This window comes from Acartia tonsa, chromosome 1 (genome assembly GCF_053477335.1).
Source record: "Acartia tonsa isolate MP-2025a chromosome 1, ASM5347733v1, whole genome shotgun sequence".
Classification (NCBI taxonomy): Eukaryota; Metazoa; Arthropoda; class Copepoda; order Calanoida; family Acartiidae; genus Acartia; species Acartia tonsa.
The window spans coordinates 44,820,188-44,839,752 of record NC_137260.1 but is presented as its reverse complement, the minus strand read 5'-3'; the positions used below and the strand labels follow the sequence as shown (position 1 = coordinate 44,839,752).

At 31.9% G+C, this 19,565-nt stretch overlaps 1 protein-coding gene across 1 annotated transcript in view; it reads right to left on the bottom strand.

The window, feature by feature from the left end:
• Positions 1–2,348: 2,348 nt before the first annotated feature.
• The window catches only part of LOC145321466 (uncharacterized), a 28,343-nt gene continuing 11,126 nt past the window's right edge, over positions 2,349–19,565 (bottom strand). Inside the window, exons 3-5 of the mRNA XM_080162890.1 lie at positions 3,642–3,915; positions 2,964–3,151; positions 2,349–2,681 (exon numbers count right to left, since the gene is read on the bottom strand). Coding sequence (XP_080019016.1) covers positions 2,571–2,681; positions 2,964–3,151; positions 3,642–3,915 — 573 coding nt within the window. The 3' untranslated portion in view covers positions 2,349–2,570. The remainder of the gene's footprint in view (positions 2,682–2,963; positions 3,152–3,641; positions 3,916–19,565) is intronic.

Here is a 19,565-nt window from a genome sequence, read left to right as displayed (position 1 = left end):
GATTCGAGTTGTGCCAAAACAACATGAATAATTGCAATCAAACCGTTTATTTTATTAATTTACATTCATGCACTGAAAAGTTAATCCTTATTTAAATTGCGACAGAGCCTTTAGCATATAGGGGATCTGTAGGGAATGACAGAAGAAAAGCCTAAAACCATCCTATGACTCAACTCTAAACTTAAATAGAATAAGCACCCCAAGACCCATATAAACCTTCCCCCCAATAAAACTCAATCGGAGTAGTTGTTGAAATCTGAAGCTAAAGAAAAATAAAACGTACTGCTTTATATATTGACTAAAATTTTTCTAGATTAAAAAGTTTTTCCTGTAATTCAAGCAATTTTGTCTAAATAAGATTTAATGGTTATTAATATGCCTTTTTTTAGAAAGATTCTTATATCTTTAAATATTTTAAAAAGCAATGACAATTTTTACAGAATACCGAATTAATTTTAAATTGCTAACATTTTCTCAATTTAAATATTTGTATTATTAAATTAGTTTTCATTTTCATCAATGTTTAAGGATAATTAACACTAAATTAACACCTCTAGGCTTTATCATAAAACAGTAATTTCATATGTTGAGGTTTAATGATAAAAAAAATATGATAAAATAATAATTTAAAGGTAAACTATTCGCTGTAAGTTTTGATAAATATACTTTTTTGGACATAAGTGTACATTACATGCACATAAAAGTTTTTAATTGATCAAAAACTAATTTACTTCCATCCGAAATAAATTAGCCTAAATTTGTCCTCTATGATATACAATCTACATATATAATTGAAAAACATACATTTTAGAATGTTACAATGTCCCTTTAAAAGGGTAATAAAAGATGTATCAATGTATCAATCGATATATCATTATTTGGATGCTGCACCAGATTTTCATGTCCTCTTAAAAAGTGATGCCATACTTACAGCGGGCTAAAATAACAATACCCCAATCTTACCCCTGTTCCCCCATCCCCAACCCTTCTACTGGAAGAACGAACTAGCCAATAAATAAGGTCCATTCCAGCAACTTAAATCGACGAAAAATTTTATCCTGTCAATATATCCCCGTTTATAATATCCATTATCCATGTATCGGAGGTGAAACACCAAAACCACAAATCAGACCTCGCGTCAACTCGCATCATCTAATTTTTTAACCTAACATGGGAACTAGAATTATTCATCACACTAACATAACAGCAATAATTCAACTTATTATTGACATATATCATACTGCAATCATACTAGAAAAATGGTTTATAGAAACCACTGTTTAATCTAGCCTAGCATGGTAGGTAATCTCATTAAAGCCAGCTTTTAAGTATGTCTGACATGAAATTTTGTAAATGGTCCTTTAAATCAGCTAAAAGAGCTTAATCGTCAAAAACAAGATAAATAAATTCTTTAACACAGTTACAATTTGACACATCTAAATCTAAAAGAGTTTCATTATTTTTTATATCATTTCATTTCTATTATTTTAAAGTGAGGTTTTCAAGAAAGCTTTTTAATGTCTTTTCATAAGAGATTACAAAAACTTAATACATTTTAAATAAGTAGAGTTGTTTCCCCTAATAAACACTAAGAGTGAATAACGACAAGCTAACAATATGTAATTCCTATTCATTTGTTAATTGTCACGTTCAACTTAAGGTCCTATTTTACATTTTGTTACATTACATAAACAATAAAAATTTCTATTTAACCTTGACATTAAACAAAAATCATTTAAATGATTGAAATCAAAAGTGTCATGTATGCACAATATTTTTTGGTACTGTAATACTTGGTTCTTAACATAAATGCAAAATTGGGTTATATTGGTTACAGGATAGACCCGAAGGGTTAGGGTATCAAAGCTATATTCCTCACAGGGCCATAAAGAAATAAGCAGTCGCCCCTCCCCATTTATTTTCAATTTTTCAACAAGGAAGGGGTGGATGTCACTGATCACTTTGAGGAAAAGTAATTATTATGCCAAGATCAATGGAATATCTTAAAATTAATTTTAATTTTTACCTAATGGAAATAATTTTCAAAGTTTTCTAAGATTAAGGAACATAGGTATTTGAGACATAAATATTCGTTCAAAATCTAAATCTTCTATTTTGAAAATATGGAAATACATAAAAGTTGAAGAGGACATACCCATTTAAATATCAATTACTAAATTTTTTTAAAAGCGAAGATTTGGGTGGTTCCGTCCGTCCGTAATGGTTAGCTCTTTTTGTTAATTTGAATAGGTTAGAATTGTCCTATAGATTTCAAAATTTGAATGATGATACATATAACAATTAGGTACGATTTAGAAAGCGCAACAACTCTATAATCTATAATCATATTTTTTTACTTTTTTTAACAACAAATTTTTGTATTTTAAGATTATCCGATTCATCTGATTTTTTTAATACTGATTCATATTATAACAAGGTTAACTCTACAAGTGTTAATGTTCGTTTGTCCTTCCATTTCAGAGCTTCGCTTTTCTGGATGTTGTCATCCTTGTTATTACTTAAAAAGAGGGTATGGCTGACGTATTAATCATTCCTTGACCCCTGCTATTCTAAGAATAATAATTAAAATAATTTGAAAGTAAAATTTTCCTTTGTTGAATTTTTCTCGCTGATGGAAATAGAAAAGAGATTTCTTCGGGCTTCACAATCACAATTGATAACTGAAAATATAGATAGATAGATAGGTTGGAAGATAGATTGATAGAAGGTTATATAAACAAATAGATAGATAGATAGATAGATTGAACAGTATGTTTAATTTAAGATAATATTGGCTAACATAGAGTATGTCTAATTAGACAAAAACATTTATAATGGCTAGACAAAAATTGATAGATAGATACAAAGAAAGAAAATTTTATTAGTTAGTCACTTAAAACAATACCCTAGAAAAAGGATTCAAAGATTCCTGGTTAGATTCAGAATAAAAAAAAATTACTAGCCTGATCAATTGATTTGCTCTTTCTTTCAGACGAATCCAACTCTCCATCCCCACTCCCGCTCGCCTCAACCATATCCTTGTCATGGTTATCATTGATTTCGTCGGCGGATTTTTCAAGAACTGCTCGTAGATTTTCTATCACCGTTAGGTTTTCGGCGTTGGTTCCGATTTTCATGTTTGGAGTTTCATCTGAATAGTTTAGTAAGTCCAGGGGAGAATTCATAAAAGTTTTAGGAGGGGAGCGTAAATTCACCTTACGAGGTATGGCCCCCGTAAAATCATAAAATTTCTTTCTCTTTCTCACTGCACACAAAAAATAATATTGGGGGGATGCCCTCCCCCCCATAGAGAAAATTTCCTTGAGGCTAGGAGCAAAGCCATTAATAAGTTTAAACTTGAAAAGAAAAGGGTTTAAATATTTTAGTAAGAAAATATTTAATTCAAAACAAAAACTTTACATTTCCTGGATTCAAATTTCAAAAAGAGAAACAAAACTTTGAAATTCTTTTTAAAATCTTTCTCTTGGCTTTTGTACTTTTTATATCTTCAAGTTAAAGGAAACACAATTTTATTTATTTTCTAAAAAGCTTTTTCATGTTAGGAGCTAAAGGGAAAATATGCTATGATTCTAAACCTTTAAACCTTTAGTTCATTTCTTAATGATTAAAATAATAATTACCTAAATATTTGGTTGAGTTTTGTATGTTGCTACCATTTCTTTGATTACTGCTAGCAACAACTGATTTTTCTGCATCTAAATGTTCACCAGTTTGAACGTTAGGCAAAGGTTTCCTGCTGCCATGGCTGTTGCCAGGTAAGGTTGCTGTGTGGCCGTTGCCAGGTAAGGTTGCTGTGTAGCCGCCGCTGGGCAAAGTTTCTGGTTGTCCCGGTGGCTTGGATGTATCACTTTGGCTGTAGTTGAGGTGTATCACAGTTGGGTCACTCCACGCTTCCTAAATAAAAATAAATTCAATAGTTATTGATTCAATAAATAGCCTAAATCCTGCTAATTACTATAAAATGTACAAGAAAGAAAAATACAAAAGTTTTGGTTTATAATTGAATAAACTAAGAACAGATTACAATCATTTAGAGATTAAAGAAAATTTATGTTGACCAATGTTTTCGGCCAATATTATCAAACTAACAGCGTTGTATTCTAAAACACAGTAGAAACAAATTTATCTCCATTGTCGTATCCCTGTATATGATATACTTACTTTGTACATACTTGATTAATTTCTTAATTCAAGATCAATGAACATTAATTCATTCATTTCATTTTTAAGGAAAATTTAGCAATATTCCCTAAAACGCTAGTGAGCCAATTGGGATCAGTAATATTTGACATAATATCATTTAACATAAATTCATTTCACATAAAACATTTGACATAAAATCACTTCACATAAAGGTACATTTAACATAAAAACATTTGCCATAAAGGTACATTTGCCATAAAGGTACACTTCACATAAAAACGTTTCACATAAAGGTACATTTGACATAAAGGTACATATGATATAAAGGTACATTTGACATAAAGGTACGTTTGACATAAAGGTACACTTGGCATAAAGGTACATTTGACATAAAGGTACACTTGGCATAAAACGTTTCACATAAAGATACATTTCAAAGTGTACCCGAGGTTGTCATTTTTTTCCCCGAGCATGGCAACCGGTGAACAGAATCTCAGTTCTGCACCACAAGCCTCGCACGACTGAAGTTCCCATGTCTATACAGTCATATTTATATGAAAATATTTTTAGAAGATTTTTGAAATTTTTTTTTGAAGATTTTCCATTTTTTTTAAAAGATTTTAGAAATTTTTATTTATTATTAAAAGAAAATCTTCAAAAAAAATTCAAAAATCTTCTAAAAATATTTTCATATAAATATGACTGTATAGACATGGGAACTTCAGTCGTGCGAGGCTTGTGGTGCAGAACTGAGATTCTGTTCACCGGTTGCCATGCTCGGGGTACCTTTATGTGAAATGTACCTTTATGTCAAGTGTACCTTTATGTGAAATGTACCTTTATGTCAAATGTACCTTTATGTCAAGTATACCTTTATATGAAATGTATCTTTATGCCAAATGTACTTTTATGCCAAATGAGTTTATGTGAAACGTTTTTATGTCAAATGTACCTTTATGTCAAATGAGTTTATGTCAAATAATACTTTATGTCAAATGTTTTATGTGAAATGAATTTATGTGAAGTGATTTTATGTCAAATATTACTGATCCAGCCAATTGCCCCTTCTAATTTTTAATTTTCTAATTGTGTTGAGAGTCCCGCATAGTTTTGGTCCTCTAATATTAAAATATTTGACTGTAAGGCTATAAAAGTAAAAACAAATGTGGGGGGTGGGGGGCAACTGTGATTTTTAATAAAAATCAGGTTGGTCAAATTTATTATTAATTTCCCCTTGTTTTCTTCAGAATCTTTTAAGAAAATTAAATTAGTGTGACTCAAAAACAGCAAAAAAATGCAAAACACTTTTTTAGAATTAAATTTTCATAGGCATTATTCTAATTCTTTTAAATGATAGCAAGAGCTTAAAAAAGAGTCATCTGAGATACGATTTCAGCCGTTATAGAGATATTAACGAGCCTAAAGAAAGACACAAATTATATTTTTCTAACAGTGTTGGACATTTTTCTTATTTTCGATCTTTTAAAATTGTGAGTAATTTGTGTTTTCATAAATATTAAATGAGCACTTTTATAATAAAAATGCTCTTGGCATTGTTGCCAAATAATGTAAATTAACACTCAACAAGGACAATTATGTCTTCAAGTAGCTGAGCAACAACGACCAGACAAAATATTACAAAAGTACTATAGATAAATGGGGTATAGTCTCTTTCGTGGCAACGCACCTTAATATTTTTCACAGTAGCTTTTCTTCTATTTCTAGCCCCTGCGGGGAGCTCTAACCCTGCGGTGCAAATTGCCTAACCCTGTGGGGCAATCACCTAACCCAATATAACCTAACCTAACCTAAAATAACCTCTACAAAGCCATTTCAAAAATACGACGAATCGCCCCATAAGGGGCGTTGCCACGAAAGGGACTATTCCCGAAAAATGCTACAGGAATTCATGTGAAATATTAGTCAGAAATTATTTCTCATTATGGTAGAAATCATCAAAAAAAAACATTAGTATTTGTTAGCTATTTGCAAGAATAAGATTTATTTTACATTTTATAAACTAGGGAGTAAAGGTCAAATTTTCCTAAACCGTTTAAGTTACGTACATACTTTGTTCTTAGGGTAGTTGTGCTTCTATTAAGAATTTTGCAAAATTCAAGGAATTGATTGGCATGAAAATTTGCTAATTTCTTAACCAATGGATTTGCATGATTGAGCCTTTTAGCTAAGATGAAAAATTTATTAAAAGGACGCCACGCTACTTTGCTTTGTGAATAATATTTTAGTAAATCTTCCTGTTAAAAGGTTTTTTGTCTGTAGTGAAGGATCTCTCTCACAGGTGAACTAATATGGTTCTTCATTTATAGTGAAGCTTTTCATAGGCACAGGGATGGTTTATAACTATTTGGGAGAGGGTACTACAACCCTTCTATGAGTAATAAGTATAGGAAAGAGTATACTTTGATTAATTTTTATGTACAACATAATGTCGTTGCAAACATCAGGTAAACTATTACAAACCTATGTCTAAGTTATAATATAGAAATTTTAATTTATATGTTGACATAAACATAAGTCTATGCCCAAATAATCAAAATTCAACAGGGCTTAAAAGTATGAATTAAATCTTTTTTTACATAAATAAGTTATGTAGGTATATAAGATTTAGGTAAGTACAGGGTGGGGCAAATAAGACCGGACAAATTCTAACTTCTAAACAAATGAACATAAAATCGTCAATTTTAAAGATTTTTTTGAATTTTAAAAACTGGCAAGCAAAATAGGTATATGACTATTAGATTATTCAATAAAATCGCCGCCAGCCTTAATCACCGCCTCTACCCGCCTCCTCAACCGCCGGCAGGTGCAGGTCAAAATGTACCTGTCCAAGCTGGCGTAGTTCTCCTTGATAGTGGCAATGAGGGAGGTCTTTTTGGTATGGGCACGTCTATTGGTGCATGCTTCAAAGTAGCCCCAGGCCCAAAAGTCCAATTAATTAAGATCAGGCTGCTGGGAGGCCACATTTCCCTAGGAACGTGGGTAACCGCAGGATCCAAATTCGCCCAACTTTCAAGCTACCCTTATACACGGAGGCTCTTATTTGGACCACAGTTGAGCTAGAACGACGTTCTTCACTTTTTTGGAATTGGCATGAAGTTTCAGCTAGGGTTGTTAGCGCAACCTATAGTCTAAAATGAGTTTTAAAGTTAAATGTGGGTCCCTGAAGTCAAGAACCGAGAAATTTTCACGAATTTTCATGGTTTTTGACGTTTTTTACATCTCAAAATATGCCCCGTTCCACTTTGCTGGAGTACTACGGCCAAGCCATTTCAGATAGAGAGCTCTAGTCTTTTCTAGTGTCTTACTTATGTATCTAACAGTATCCCCAGCAAGTTGCATAACTCTACCTCACCTACAGATGGGCTGAGGTCAGATGTAGTGGGCCCTAGTCGAGAATCAAGATTAAACCACCACCGGCGCATTTGGAATCTGCCTTGTTGAACATATGCGCGGCCAGGTCGTTGTGCACGTCCAACTTCGTCCCAAGATTTTTTTGTGCTAAAAGGTCATTATCTAAGCTTTTTTTAGTGAGGTCAAACGTCCTGATTGGTCAAGTAGTTTTGGCGCTATGGCCGTTTAAAGTTTGTCCGGTCTTATTTGCCCCACCCTGTAAGTGTCCCTTTATAAGAATGCACTATATTAGAACCTTAAATTTTGCATAATAGCTTATTATGGAGCGTTATATTTTAATAATAGATTTATTGATGGACAGGTAAAACATGTTAGAAAATATGCTGTTAAAAGTTGTATTAAAAAAAATATTTAAAAATAATGATATGGTTCCAAAAAAAAAAAATTATTCTGCCGCCAATTTTTCTGCAATTTCATTTAATTTGCAATAAATATTGCGCTAAAGGGTTATAGAAACAATTCATTTTGTCTCAATAGTAATCTTTCCTTTTGATCTATATTTTTCTTTATAAAAAGTAGTAAGGTTTTTGGTTGAAGCGGAAAATATTGATCTAAATTGTCTGTACTTTTAAAAGAAGTTATAAAAAGTTTTGGAATGGTTTTATGATATTACACTGACATCCCACGCCCTCACCTAGAGGCTGGGGGCGAAGCAACAGGTTAATTTAAAAGCATTAAATAAAATCCCTTTAGGTTTAAATTAAAAAATAATTAAATCTGGTAGGGTTTAAAAATGATCTAAAATAATCTGCTCAGCAACAATATTTTAATATATTTCATGATTATGGTTTCAAACTAATTTTATTTCCTACATGGAATATTTTCATTAAAACAACTCACACAACTTTTGTGATTTTTAAAGATGTTTTTTATTTTATTTTCAACAATTTTCGAGCTTTATCATTCACAAAGATGTAAAAAGACTACTTTTAAACTAGTTTTAATCAAATTATTTTATTTTAAATATCTACGGAAAGCTGTCTATAATACGATGCAATAAAAAGCTTTTAAACATTGGAAATGTTGGCAGATTTTTTTTTCAAGTACATTTCCCATGGATACATATTTATAAGAAATAAATCATTTCACTTAACCATACTTTTTTTATGAAAAATGTATTTCAAAATTGAAAAAAAATAATGTTATTTGTGTTAAGGAGGGGTGTGACAGCTGAGTTATGTAAAACATGCAGCGGTCTTTTTACTTTAGCTGTATCAAACAAGGATAATATTGTACTAAATCAGCGCTGCAAGAACATTATTATGTATTTTTGTAAACATTCAAGATATTTATTACATACTAGTTTATTCCCTCCTAGCTTCTAGCTAGAGTCCAAAAAAGTATGTAAGCACTACAAGACATTTCTTAATAATTTCCTAACCAATTCGGACCAGCATTTACAAAAAAAAATTAGTTTCAAAAACGTTCTACTTTAAATGACTACACTTAAAAGCACAAAAATACTTAAGGATTTTTTGAGGTTTTTTGTTGTTAATTATGCCACTTTCATAGAGAAATTCACACAAAACTTATTAAATTTTATTCTAAGGTGACTAAACTAATGTAATACATATTTATGTTATCTATATAGAGAGAGAGAGTTCAGAACTTCAGACACAAGCTGTACAGAGTGCACAACCAAGTTGTATAGTAGCTTTGCTCCTCATAATGCACTCACTAATACAGTAATATAGTAACACAGTTGCTTTTTTGCATGTGGCAATTTTAAACAGGGAAGTCCTTAATTTAAATTCATATTTTGTTCTTGATTTTACAACAATTATCACATACGTAAAATTTTAAATTCAAATTATTTTTCATCAGAGAACAAGGATATGGTAATGAAAGATATTTTCGCTTAATAATCTTGCATATATTAGAAAAGTATAATTCTCTCAGAGCAATTTGATTAATCTTTGATTTACCTCTCCCTGTAACTAAATTTATTTTACCACGGAGGGAAGAGACATTGAGCTGTTTAATACACTAGTCCCTAAAGTTTTATTATAAGTTTCTTATTTGTCGACTTTATAAAATAAAAACAAGGATGACGACATCCATAAAAGCGAAGCAATGAAACGGTAGGACAAACGGACATTGACACTTGTATAGTGTCTGAACTGAATAATCAGAATATAAAAGTATAAGAGTCGAAGCAAAATTGTAAGTAAATTTGTTAAAAACACTGCTTGATACAGGATAATGTTTATGGACATACTTACATTTTTAGGACTTGATTATAGAGTTGCTTAGCTTTCTTTGTTGTCCCAGGAATCAATATACCAAAAATCAGATGATACGGATAATAAGATCACATAAAAATTTGTTTTTTTAAAAGTAGAAAAATCAACATATTTTAAATGAACGTACGGACATTCTCGTAATGATTATAGAGTTGCTACGCTTTCTAAATCGTACCTTACTACTACAGGAATCACCATGCAAAGTTTGAAATCGATAGGACAATTCTAACATGCCTAAATTAACGAATAAAAGCTATCTATCTCGGACGGACGGACGTACGGACCGACCCTATTTATAGGAAAGCTTCGCTTTTAATAAAAACAAGGCCAGTAATAAGTTCGTTAGCTTTTATCAAACATTCCAAATTTTTTGCCCAATATGGTTAGTGCACCGCAGAGGATCCTCCTCTGAGGTTAGTTTTAGGAAAAAGAAAAAACTACCCCTCCTTTTTTTATTTCTGAAATTAATATGGGGGGGGGGGGAGGTTATTTCAGTCTTCGATTTGCACTTTGAGGGATAGCAATGATTTTTGTAGGTGTGACATTTCTGTTTGGATGGGAGACCAGTTACGTGCACGCCGTCCATCCTGCACCGTGCATCAATGATCCTAGGAGCTACACCAGAAGAGTCCTACTGTGCTGGAAAGGTCCTAGGGTAGATGCCAGACTGAATTCTGGTCACTTCCCCCAGTTCAGGGGGTTTGGGTGGGGCTAACAATCCTTCCCTAGAAAAAACCTGCTCACGTTCAATCTGCACAAAGTAAAGACCAATTTAACTTTGGGCTCGGGAACGAAGTAGAGGTTGGAAACAACAATATGATGTTTGGCTGGGAAACCTCTAAAGGACCAGTCAGGCGGATGATTCTGAATTCCCGCAGACCAGCAAAAATTTGCAATCAAGGTGGACAAATAATGGAGAGTTTAAACATCATTCTTGCTTGAAAATACTTTACTCAGGCCATATGAATGAGGATCTAGGCCATAATCAAGGGGTGGCTCTTATGCTGACCAAGCAAGCAGAGCAGGCCATGATCAGTTGGCAACCCCATGGTCCAAGAATAATGGAGGCTTACTTCAAATCCTCGGATAAAAACATCAATCTGAGAATAATAGTAGCATATGCTCCTACAGAACAAGCATATACAGAGGTCAAAAACGAATTTTATGACCAGCTTGACTCTGTATTTAAGAATGGTCATAAAGAGAAGGACCTGACCATGCTCCTAGGAGATTTCAATGCTCAAGTGGGGAGTAATAATGAGAATTTAGAAGAAGTCATGGGCAGATATGGCCTAGGCTTAAGTAATGGCAAGGAAAATGACAATGGTGATAGACTTGTAAGTTTTTGTACTGAAAACAAACTTGTCATTGGTGGAACCATCTTTAAACACAAGAAGATTCATACTGCCACCTGGAGATCACCAGATCAAAGAACCTTTAATCAGAAAGACCACATCTGTATATCTAGACGTTTTAAAGGGTCTCTCCTTGATGTCAGGGTTGAAAGAGGACCTTATGTTAATTCAGACCATTATCTTCTATCTTCTAAAGTTCGGCTTAGATTTAAAAAGCAGGACACAAAGCCTAACCCCAGGAAAAAATATAACTTAACAACCCTTCAAAACTCTGAAAAGCTACAAGATTTTAAGCTCACTCTAAAGAACAGATTTGAGTTGTTGACTCTTCAAGAGGATGATGGAGTTGAAGATATTTGGCAAGGTATCAAAAAAGTTTATAATGATACTAGCCAAGAAAAATTAGGTTTCAAAAAGGCTAACCAAAAGCCGTGGATCACTCAAAGATCCATTGATCTCATGGATCAAAGAAGAGAGGTAAGACAAAAGACACTCTCTAGAAACTCCCCAGAAGATAAAGACCTGTATAAGATGCTTAGCAGGGAATTCCAAAGAAGTGTCAGAATTGACAAAAAAGAACACTTGGAAAACCTTGCTATGCAAGCAGAAAATGCTGCTAATCAAAATAGAATGAAAGATGTCTATGAGATTACTAAGAGCATTGCAGGTAAAGTACACAAATCAGGATCACACATCAGGGACAAGGATGGTTCACTCCTTAAAACTGATGAAGATATTCTAAATAGATGGGCAGAGCACTTCACTGAACTGCTGAATCTTCCAGTTCCAGAGGAAGAAACTGAGATTCCACCCTCAGATGCACTTGACATTGACTGTCGAGCGCCAAATCTATTGGAAATCAAGGAGGTCATTAAAAGTTTGAAAAATAACAAGGCCGCTGGACCTGATAACATTCCAGCTGAGGTCATAAAAGCAGACCTAGATACGTCTGCTGAGGCAATCCTACCTCTGATCACAAAGATATGGAATGATGAGTTATGCCCAGAGGACTGGAAGAATGGACATATCTCAATACTAGCCAAAAAAGGAGACTTGACCCAATGTGGAAACTACAGAGATAATGCTCCTTTCAGTACCTGGCCGTATCCTTAGTAAGATTCTTCTTAATAGAATCAAGAAGAAGGTCAATGAAAAGCTAAGACCTAATCAGGCTGGATTTAGACCAAACTGTTCCACTATTGATCAGATAACCTCTCTAAGAATCATCATAGAGCAATCCAAGGAATGGAACTCTGAGCTTTTTGTAAACTTCATTGATTACAAAAAAAGCATTTGATTCTTTAGACAGAAGATCTCTCTGGAAAATCTGCCGACACTATGGCATTCCAGAAAAGATAATCAATATCATTAAAGCTATCTATCATAAAGGAGGTGGAAATGTAATGTATAAAGGTAAACTATCAACCTTTTTTGAGATTGTAACAGGCGTCAGACAAGGATGCCTTCTTTCTCCCTTCCTTTTCCTCCTTGCCATTGACTGGATCATGAAGAACTGTGACAGTAATGATGGCATTCGCTGGGAGCTATTTGGCAATCCCAAATATTTAGGAGATCTGGACTTTGCTGATGATATTGCTTTGTTAACAAGCAAAAGAAGTCAAATGCAAAGAAGGACTAACAGGATAGCTGAAACTTCCAAGAAAATTGGACTAGAAATAAATGTTCCTAAAACCAAAATACTCAGATTAAATGCAAATTCCCAAGAACCAATTACTATTGGAGACCAAATTCTTGAGGATGTAGATTGTTTTGAGTATCTTGGAAGTAAAATTGATGAAGCTGGAGGCACTTTAACAGATCTTAAAGCTAGAATTAACAAATCTAGGACAGCCTTTGCTAGCCTGAACAAAATTTGGAATTCCAAAAATCTCCATAAAAAATAAGTTAAGACTGTTCAAGTCAAATGTTCTCTCTGTTTTGCTGTATGGGGCTGAAACTTGGTTCCTAAACACAGCAGTGGTCTCCAAGCTACAGACATATGTCAATAAATGTCTCAGGAGAATCCACAAGATCTTTTGGCCAAATAAGATCACAAATGCTGAGCTTCTAGAGCGCAGTGATATGTCAGACATTAAACTGACAATAAAACAGAGAAAATGGAGATGGTTGGGGCACACTCTAAGGAAAGGGCATGATGATATAACCAATCAAGCCTTGACTTGGAACCCCCACATAGGAAAGAGGAAACCAGGTAGACCAAAAACAACCTGGAGGAGGGAACTCCTAAGTGAACTGAAAGAAAAGAAAATTCCATCTTTCAGCAATGCCTCAAAACATGCCGAAACAAAGGAAGATTGGAGAACCATTGTGCATGGCCTACGTTCTGCCGAGAACTAAAAGGCAATGATGATGATGATGTGACATTTCTGTTTAATGGTGGAAAAGATTGAGCATTGCTATTTTGTAACAAGAAATCAAGTAATATGCCAACAAATAAAATACTCCGTAAAAACATTGGGTATCAGTAAAATTTTATTCAAATGTCCCCTCCCTACCTGATTTTATTAGAAAAGCAATGATATCTGACCATTGGCGTTAATAAAAATGATCTTTCACTCGCTTGAATTGATATCATATCCTTGTAACAAATATCATACACAGGTTGGGTAACAACTTTTTCTCAATCGATAAATTATAACTTGTATGTTGCACTAGAATTTATGTACTCTAATAAAGTGATGCTCCCAGCTGGCTAAAAAACGATACCACTGATCAACCCTTTATACCCCATTCCCTCCTACTGGATGAATTAAATGAGATAATATTAGCAACCTTAATTGACTACAAATTTTTAAATGTAAATATATCTATTAATTATATATTCATTTATTTCTCATTGTTTGTTTTAGGGAAATTGACTATTTTCTTAAAAGATTTTTTTAAAAATCTTTTATCTACTATTCTACCTTTTTAAACTGGGAAGAAATTTCTTAGGAACTAAAACAGAGACAAGGTACGTCAAATTTATTTAAACAGTTGTTACTGAGCCGTCGGGCTGATAAAGCACTAAAAAATGAAGCGATGCTTGTAAATTAATAGATCATTGTAATGAATAGCAAAAATTTGGGGTAAACTAAGTGTGAACATCACAAAGATAGTGATCTATCTTTCTATCATCCTTTTCTTTTTTTGTTATCTGTCTGTTTAGTAGCGAAGCAACTCTATCTGACCGTCCGTCAGTCAGTCCGTCAATCGTCCGTAACGTTATGGGGTAAATGTGATTTTCTCAGCTGCTATTAAAGAATTTTAAGTGAAGATTCCTATTACACATGCACATCTGATCTATACATTGTTTTGTCCGTTTGTCTGCCGGTCATGCTTTAAAAGATATAAACGTTATTTTTGAAAGGTTTCGTAATTTTATTGGAGTTTTTGCATATTATCTACCTTTTTTCGTATGAATTGTGTTATCCTTGTTTACATTAATTATATTGGTCCTTTATCACTAACCTTTCATTTATAAAACTCTTCTCCCACCCCCCAAGAAAATAGTTATAAACCTTCCCGGGAACTATAAGAAGCTACCCTGTAAAGAAGAACCCGATCGGTTCAGTACAAACAAACAGACAAACAAACACACAAACAAACACACAAACAAACAGACAGACATCGTTCTACTTTGTATTATAGATTGAGTATTTTTAAGCATGCCCGACAAACAGGCATACCAAGTAAATTATCTACTGGATTTTATTTGGAATCAACACTCAAAATTTTACCCATATATACTGAAGATGGTGATAACTGTCTTAATTCCATCAAATAAAAATAGAGTTGACGGTACACTTCATACACCTTACACATACTAAAGGAAACCTTCAATGGCTTTAGGTGTATCAACGAGTTCAGGTCGTATGAATCAAAAATTGGTATTACATTTCAAAAACTATGTATGATAATAGTTATTTATCGCATCGCATTATGGGCAAATTTCAGCGGATATTACAATAAAAAAATAAGATTGAAACCAGTTTTGTTATTCCTGAAACTGGTATTTAATTTATGATTTTATCTAAATATTCGTGAAAAATTGTCTGCAATACGATAGTGTGAATGAGAACCGGTTCAAACTAGCGGATATTAATCGTTTTCGAAGCAGTACTGGAAAACCCTACAATGATCTTGGATATTGTTTATATAAATGCTTGATGTTCTTTTCAAGTAGAAAAATAACTTTTATAGTGGCTAGAAAATCAAACTATCTTGAAATGTTTTTATTCTAATCTTTCTAGAAACTACTATTAATTGGTTATTTTTCCTTGAAATGTTGACCAGCTTTTCTCAAATCTTTAATCTACTTCCGTTTTAGTATGCTGCTTAAGGTTTAATGAAATTAAATTGATTTGCTCTCTTAATGTAACCCGGGAGGCGGGAGAGGACATTGAAGTATTAAATATTCTAGTCCCCAAAGTTTCTGAAAAACATTGGCAAACTTTGGGGACTTCTTGATTGGTTGGTTCAAATTGGGAGTGTCAAAACTTTTCAACCATTATTATAATCTACAGAAAGTAGTTTTGCTTATTATTAAAGATTGAACGTCCTAGCCTTTGTCTTATCCCTTAAGATCCCTTAAGTGTGTCTATTAACATAATTGACTTTATACATATAGAGTAATCATTAGTTAAGTATAGTTCATCAAGAAAAAAAATAATTTAATAAAGAATAAAAATTCTGTGCATTTGTTTACATTGTTTAAAGCGAAGCTTTTCCATAATTAGGGTCGGTCCGTACGTCCGTCCGAGATAGATAGCTTTTATTCGTTAATTTAGGCATGTTATTTTTTTTTCATTTACATTTTTAAAATTTCACTCTTTATATATAAATTCTTTTTTTTATGATTTTTTTAAAGATAATTTTTAGCCATTCATAAATCATCTTATTTAAAAAAATCAAAAATGAAATAGTAAAAAATTTATGTAATTTATTATAGATTAAGTTTCAAATTTACAAAATCTAATTGTAATTAAAAATCTTAGGTATTTCTAATTGTATATAATAAAAGACATCCAAAAGGAAGTGGATTAGTTTTTCCTTTAATTTGTTTAAATTCTATTTGTTTGCCTATTGAATTGTAAACGTAATTGTATGCATGGCTGCTCACCAGAAGTTCCAACAAACCAACCAGAATTCAAGCAGCTGTAGACTAAATTTTACAGAAGTTAGAAGTAGTCATTTTGTTATATATTTAACAATCCCTGTAAATATATTAAATTTAAATATTGATTTCATATTGTAAAAAATGTTATATTTAGTTATTTGCACTTGATTGATATAAAATATTTAGCTTAATTGTAAGAATACCTTGCTTACGATGAACTGAAAATAGTTGCCGAATGTGTACGCAGTTTCCTGGGTGTTTCCTCATCCTAGCTCAATATTTACTACTAGCTACAAATCTTCAAACTTCCCTTAAAAAATCAAAATTTGAATGTATAAACGATTTATACATTATAAATTTGATTTTTTTAAATTTTGATTTTTTTTTGAAGTTTGAAGCTTTTTTAGCTAGTAGTAAATATTGAGCTAGGATGAGGAAACACTCAGGAAACTGCGTACACATTCGGCAACTATTTTCAGTTCATCTTGCTTACACATAGCCAAGAAATAATTGAGTTTTGAGATATAGACTAACAATTACAATAAGAATTGTAATGGTAATTTTTTAAAACCATTTTTGTTTCTTTTGTCAAAAAAAGTTAGCTCTAAAAGTGGGAAAATTCAAAAATTTATTAAATCACCTTTATACGGAAATATCAATATGAAAGTTATGGATCTTTAAAAGATTTAAGAGGAAAAAAATAATCTTAGAGTATCTTTTACTAAAACAAAGTTTGCCTAGAATTACAAATCCTTTTTCTTTAATTAGTTATCTAAAAATATACTTCTATTGGAGCAACATAGAACTAAAGAGACAAATCAAATTTCTCTGAATTTAAACACAAATCAAATTACTTACACAACCAAAAGGAGTAGGAGAGGGAGGAGAAAAAGAAAGAGAGGAGAGAATGAAAAGAGAGAGAGAGAGAGAGAGAGAGAGAGAGAGAGAGAGAGAGAGAGAGACAATAAGGAAAAGAGAGAGAGGAAGTGAGGGAGTACAAATTGCACAGTAAACATTTAAATTATCTTATTAATCTAATTTCATTTAATTAATGACAATTTCTAATATTATGTTATTAACTTTAATTTAGGACAAATTAAATTTGAAATTATTTACTCAAGTATTTAATTAAGCTTAGGTAAATATATTGGCATGTGAAAGGGGATGATGTATGGTGTGTAAATTCTAATCTAAAGATATTCACAAACCCATTGGTGAATCTCTATGCACCCCACTAAGTATATATAGAATAAGCTAGTTCGATTAAAGAAAAGTAATTCACCTTAACCACTCAAAAAGTAAAAAATTTACTGCAAATACTGCAACTTGTAAACCGCCAATTGTTACATGATTCATTACATCAAGGTTGAAGTCGATTTAATTTAATTCTAATTTTTATCTTCCTCCATTAAGAAAATGAACCAAAAATATATTTTAATCTTAATACTAGATTTACCGTGATGATAATAATTTGATAGAATCAGCTTAAAAACATATGACATAAATGTTATTATGTTATAGCTGATGAAATTATATTATCTTGTATGTAATCTTAATTTGCGAATTAAAATTATCACAATTTTTTATCCGCCTATGTCCTAAAATTCCCTCAATCATTTTCAAAAGCGGGGTTTTTTAAAATTAGGATAGGATCGTACTTCTGTAACGAATAGCTCCTATCTATAATTTAGACATGTTAAAATTGCCCTATTGATATCAAACTTGCCACCCTTGCTTAAAAAACAAACAATATTTGTTTATGTTGATATAGTAAATTTTTCTAAAATGTCTTGATCCGAATTTTTCAAAAAAAAATATCTTTTTATATTTATTTTGTCCTTTTATCAGGGGAAATGAATTGAAAACTGTAAAAACTTTTTCTATAGAAAAAGTTAAAAAAAGAACATTTACTAAATTGAATACTTATTTACTCGTCTTTTCTCTGCTATCTATTTACTGTTAATCATACGTGAAATTAAGCAGGAGAAATTACATGAAAAGTACATATAAACTTAAACAATTTATAAAAATATAAGAAAGTTTTCCTTTCAGTATATGACTCATAGAGTCAAGGGCTAATACACAGAAAAAAAATCAAACTAATGCAATACATGCTTGATCGACCGAATAAACAATCTATATAGAAGATGCACATTGAGTGCCTTTGAATCCTAGCTTCAATAGATCTTCAGGGATAAGACAATGTACGATTATTTAATGTACATACCCAATGTGATAGATCATAAACAAATTTACTGCTCCTTTGGGTTAAATTAATTGGTTGAAAAGTTTTACCACTGCTAATTAAAAACAAAGATTTTTGAAAGTACCGAAAGTTTCTGAGCAAACAAATAATAGAACTTGTGTGGTTATTTTAAGAAAATTGCAAAATAAATGGCATAACCTAAAACCAGAGCAAATTAATTAGGCTAATAGTATTAAATTTTAGCATATAAATTAGATAAATTAGTCTGTATGAATTAAAAGAAACCACTAATAACATGTTGGTTAAATGCTTTTATATAATAACCACAATTGTAATTGATGCATTTTAAGAGGAAACTACATGGGTTTAGTTTATATGATCATATAGGGAAAAGAAAGATAGACATAAATACATTTATAAAGAAAGATAGGCTGATTGAAAGGTATATAGATAGACAGATTTTGATTGGCAGATATAAAGACAGACCAATACTGATTGATATACAGATAGACAGACCTTTAGTAAGATAGACAGATGGATGAACAGATAGACAGAAAGAAAGATAAATAAATAGGCATTTAGACAAATAGTTAAAGCACAAAAAGACAAAGATTTACTTATATTATATAGGAGAAAAATATTATATCAAATATGTATGTATTTTTTTGCTACTGTACCTTTTTAAAACTTACATGGAGATCTTATATAATCCAATTAAGGGTTGTTATGCTTTAAAATTACGTCAAAGCAGGATGTTTTATGTTTTAATCATGGTTGTAAAAAATCACGATAGATTCATATATATGCACATTAAACCAAATACGTGTTTCCCTCATATTAAAAGCTTCTCTAAAACTTATTTGTAAACAAGCAAAGCAAGGGGGGGGGGGGGAATTGAACAGTAAGTTACACTGGTACCCAAAGTTTTATAACCACATTTTTATTGAATTTTAATAGGTAGGTTCCAATCTATTAGTGTTCTAACTTTTCATCTAATAATTTTCATATTCAGAAGAGGTAATATTGTTTATCATTATTTTGGAAGT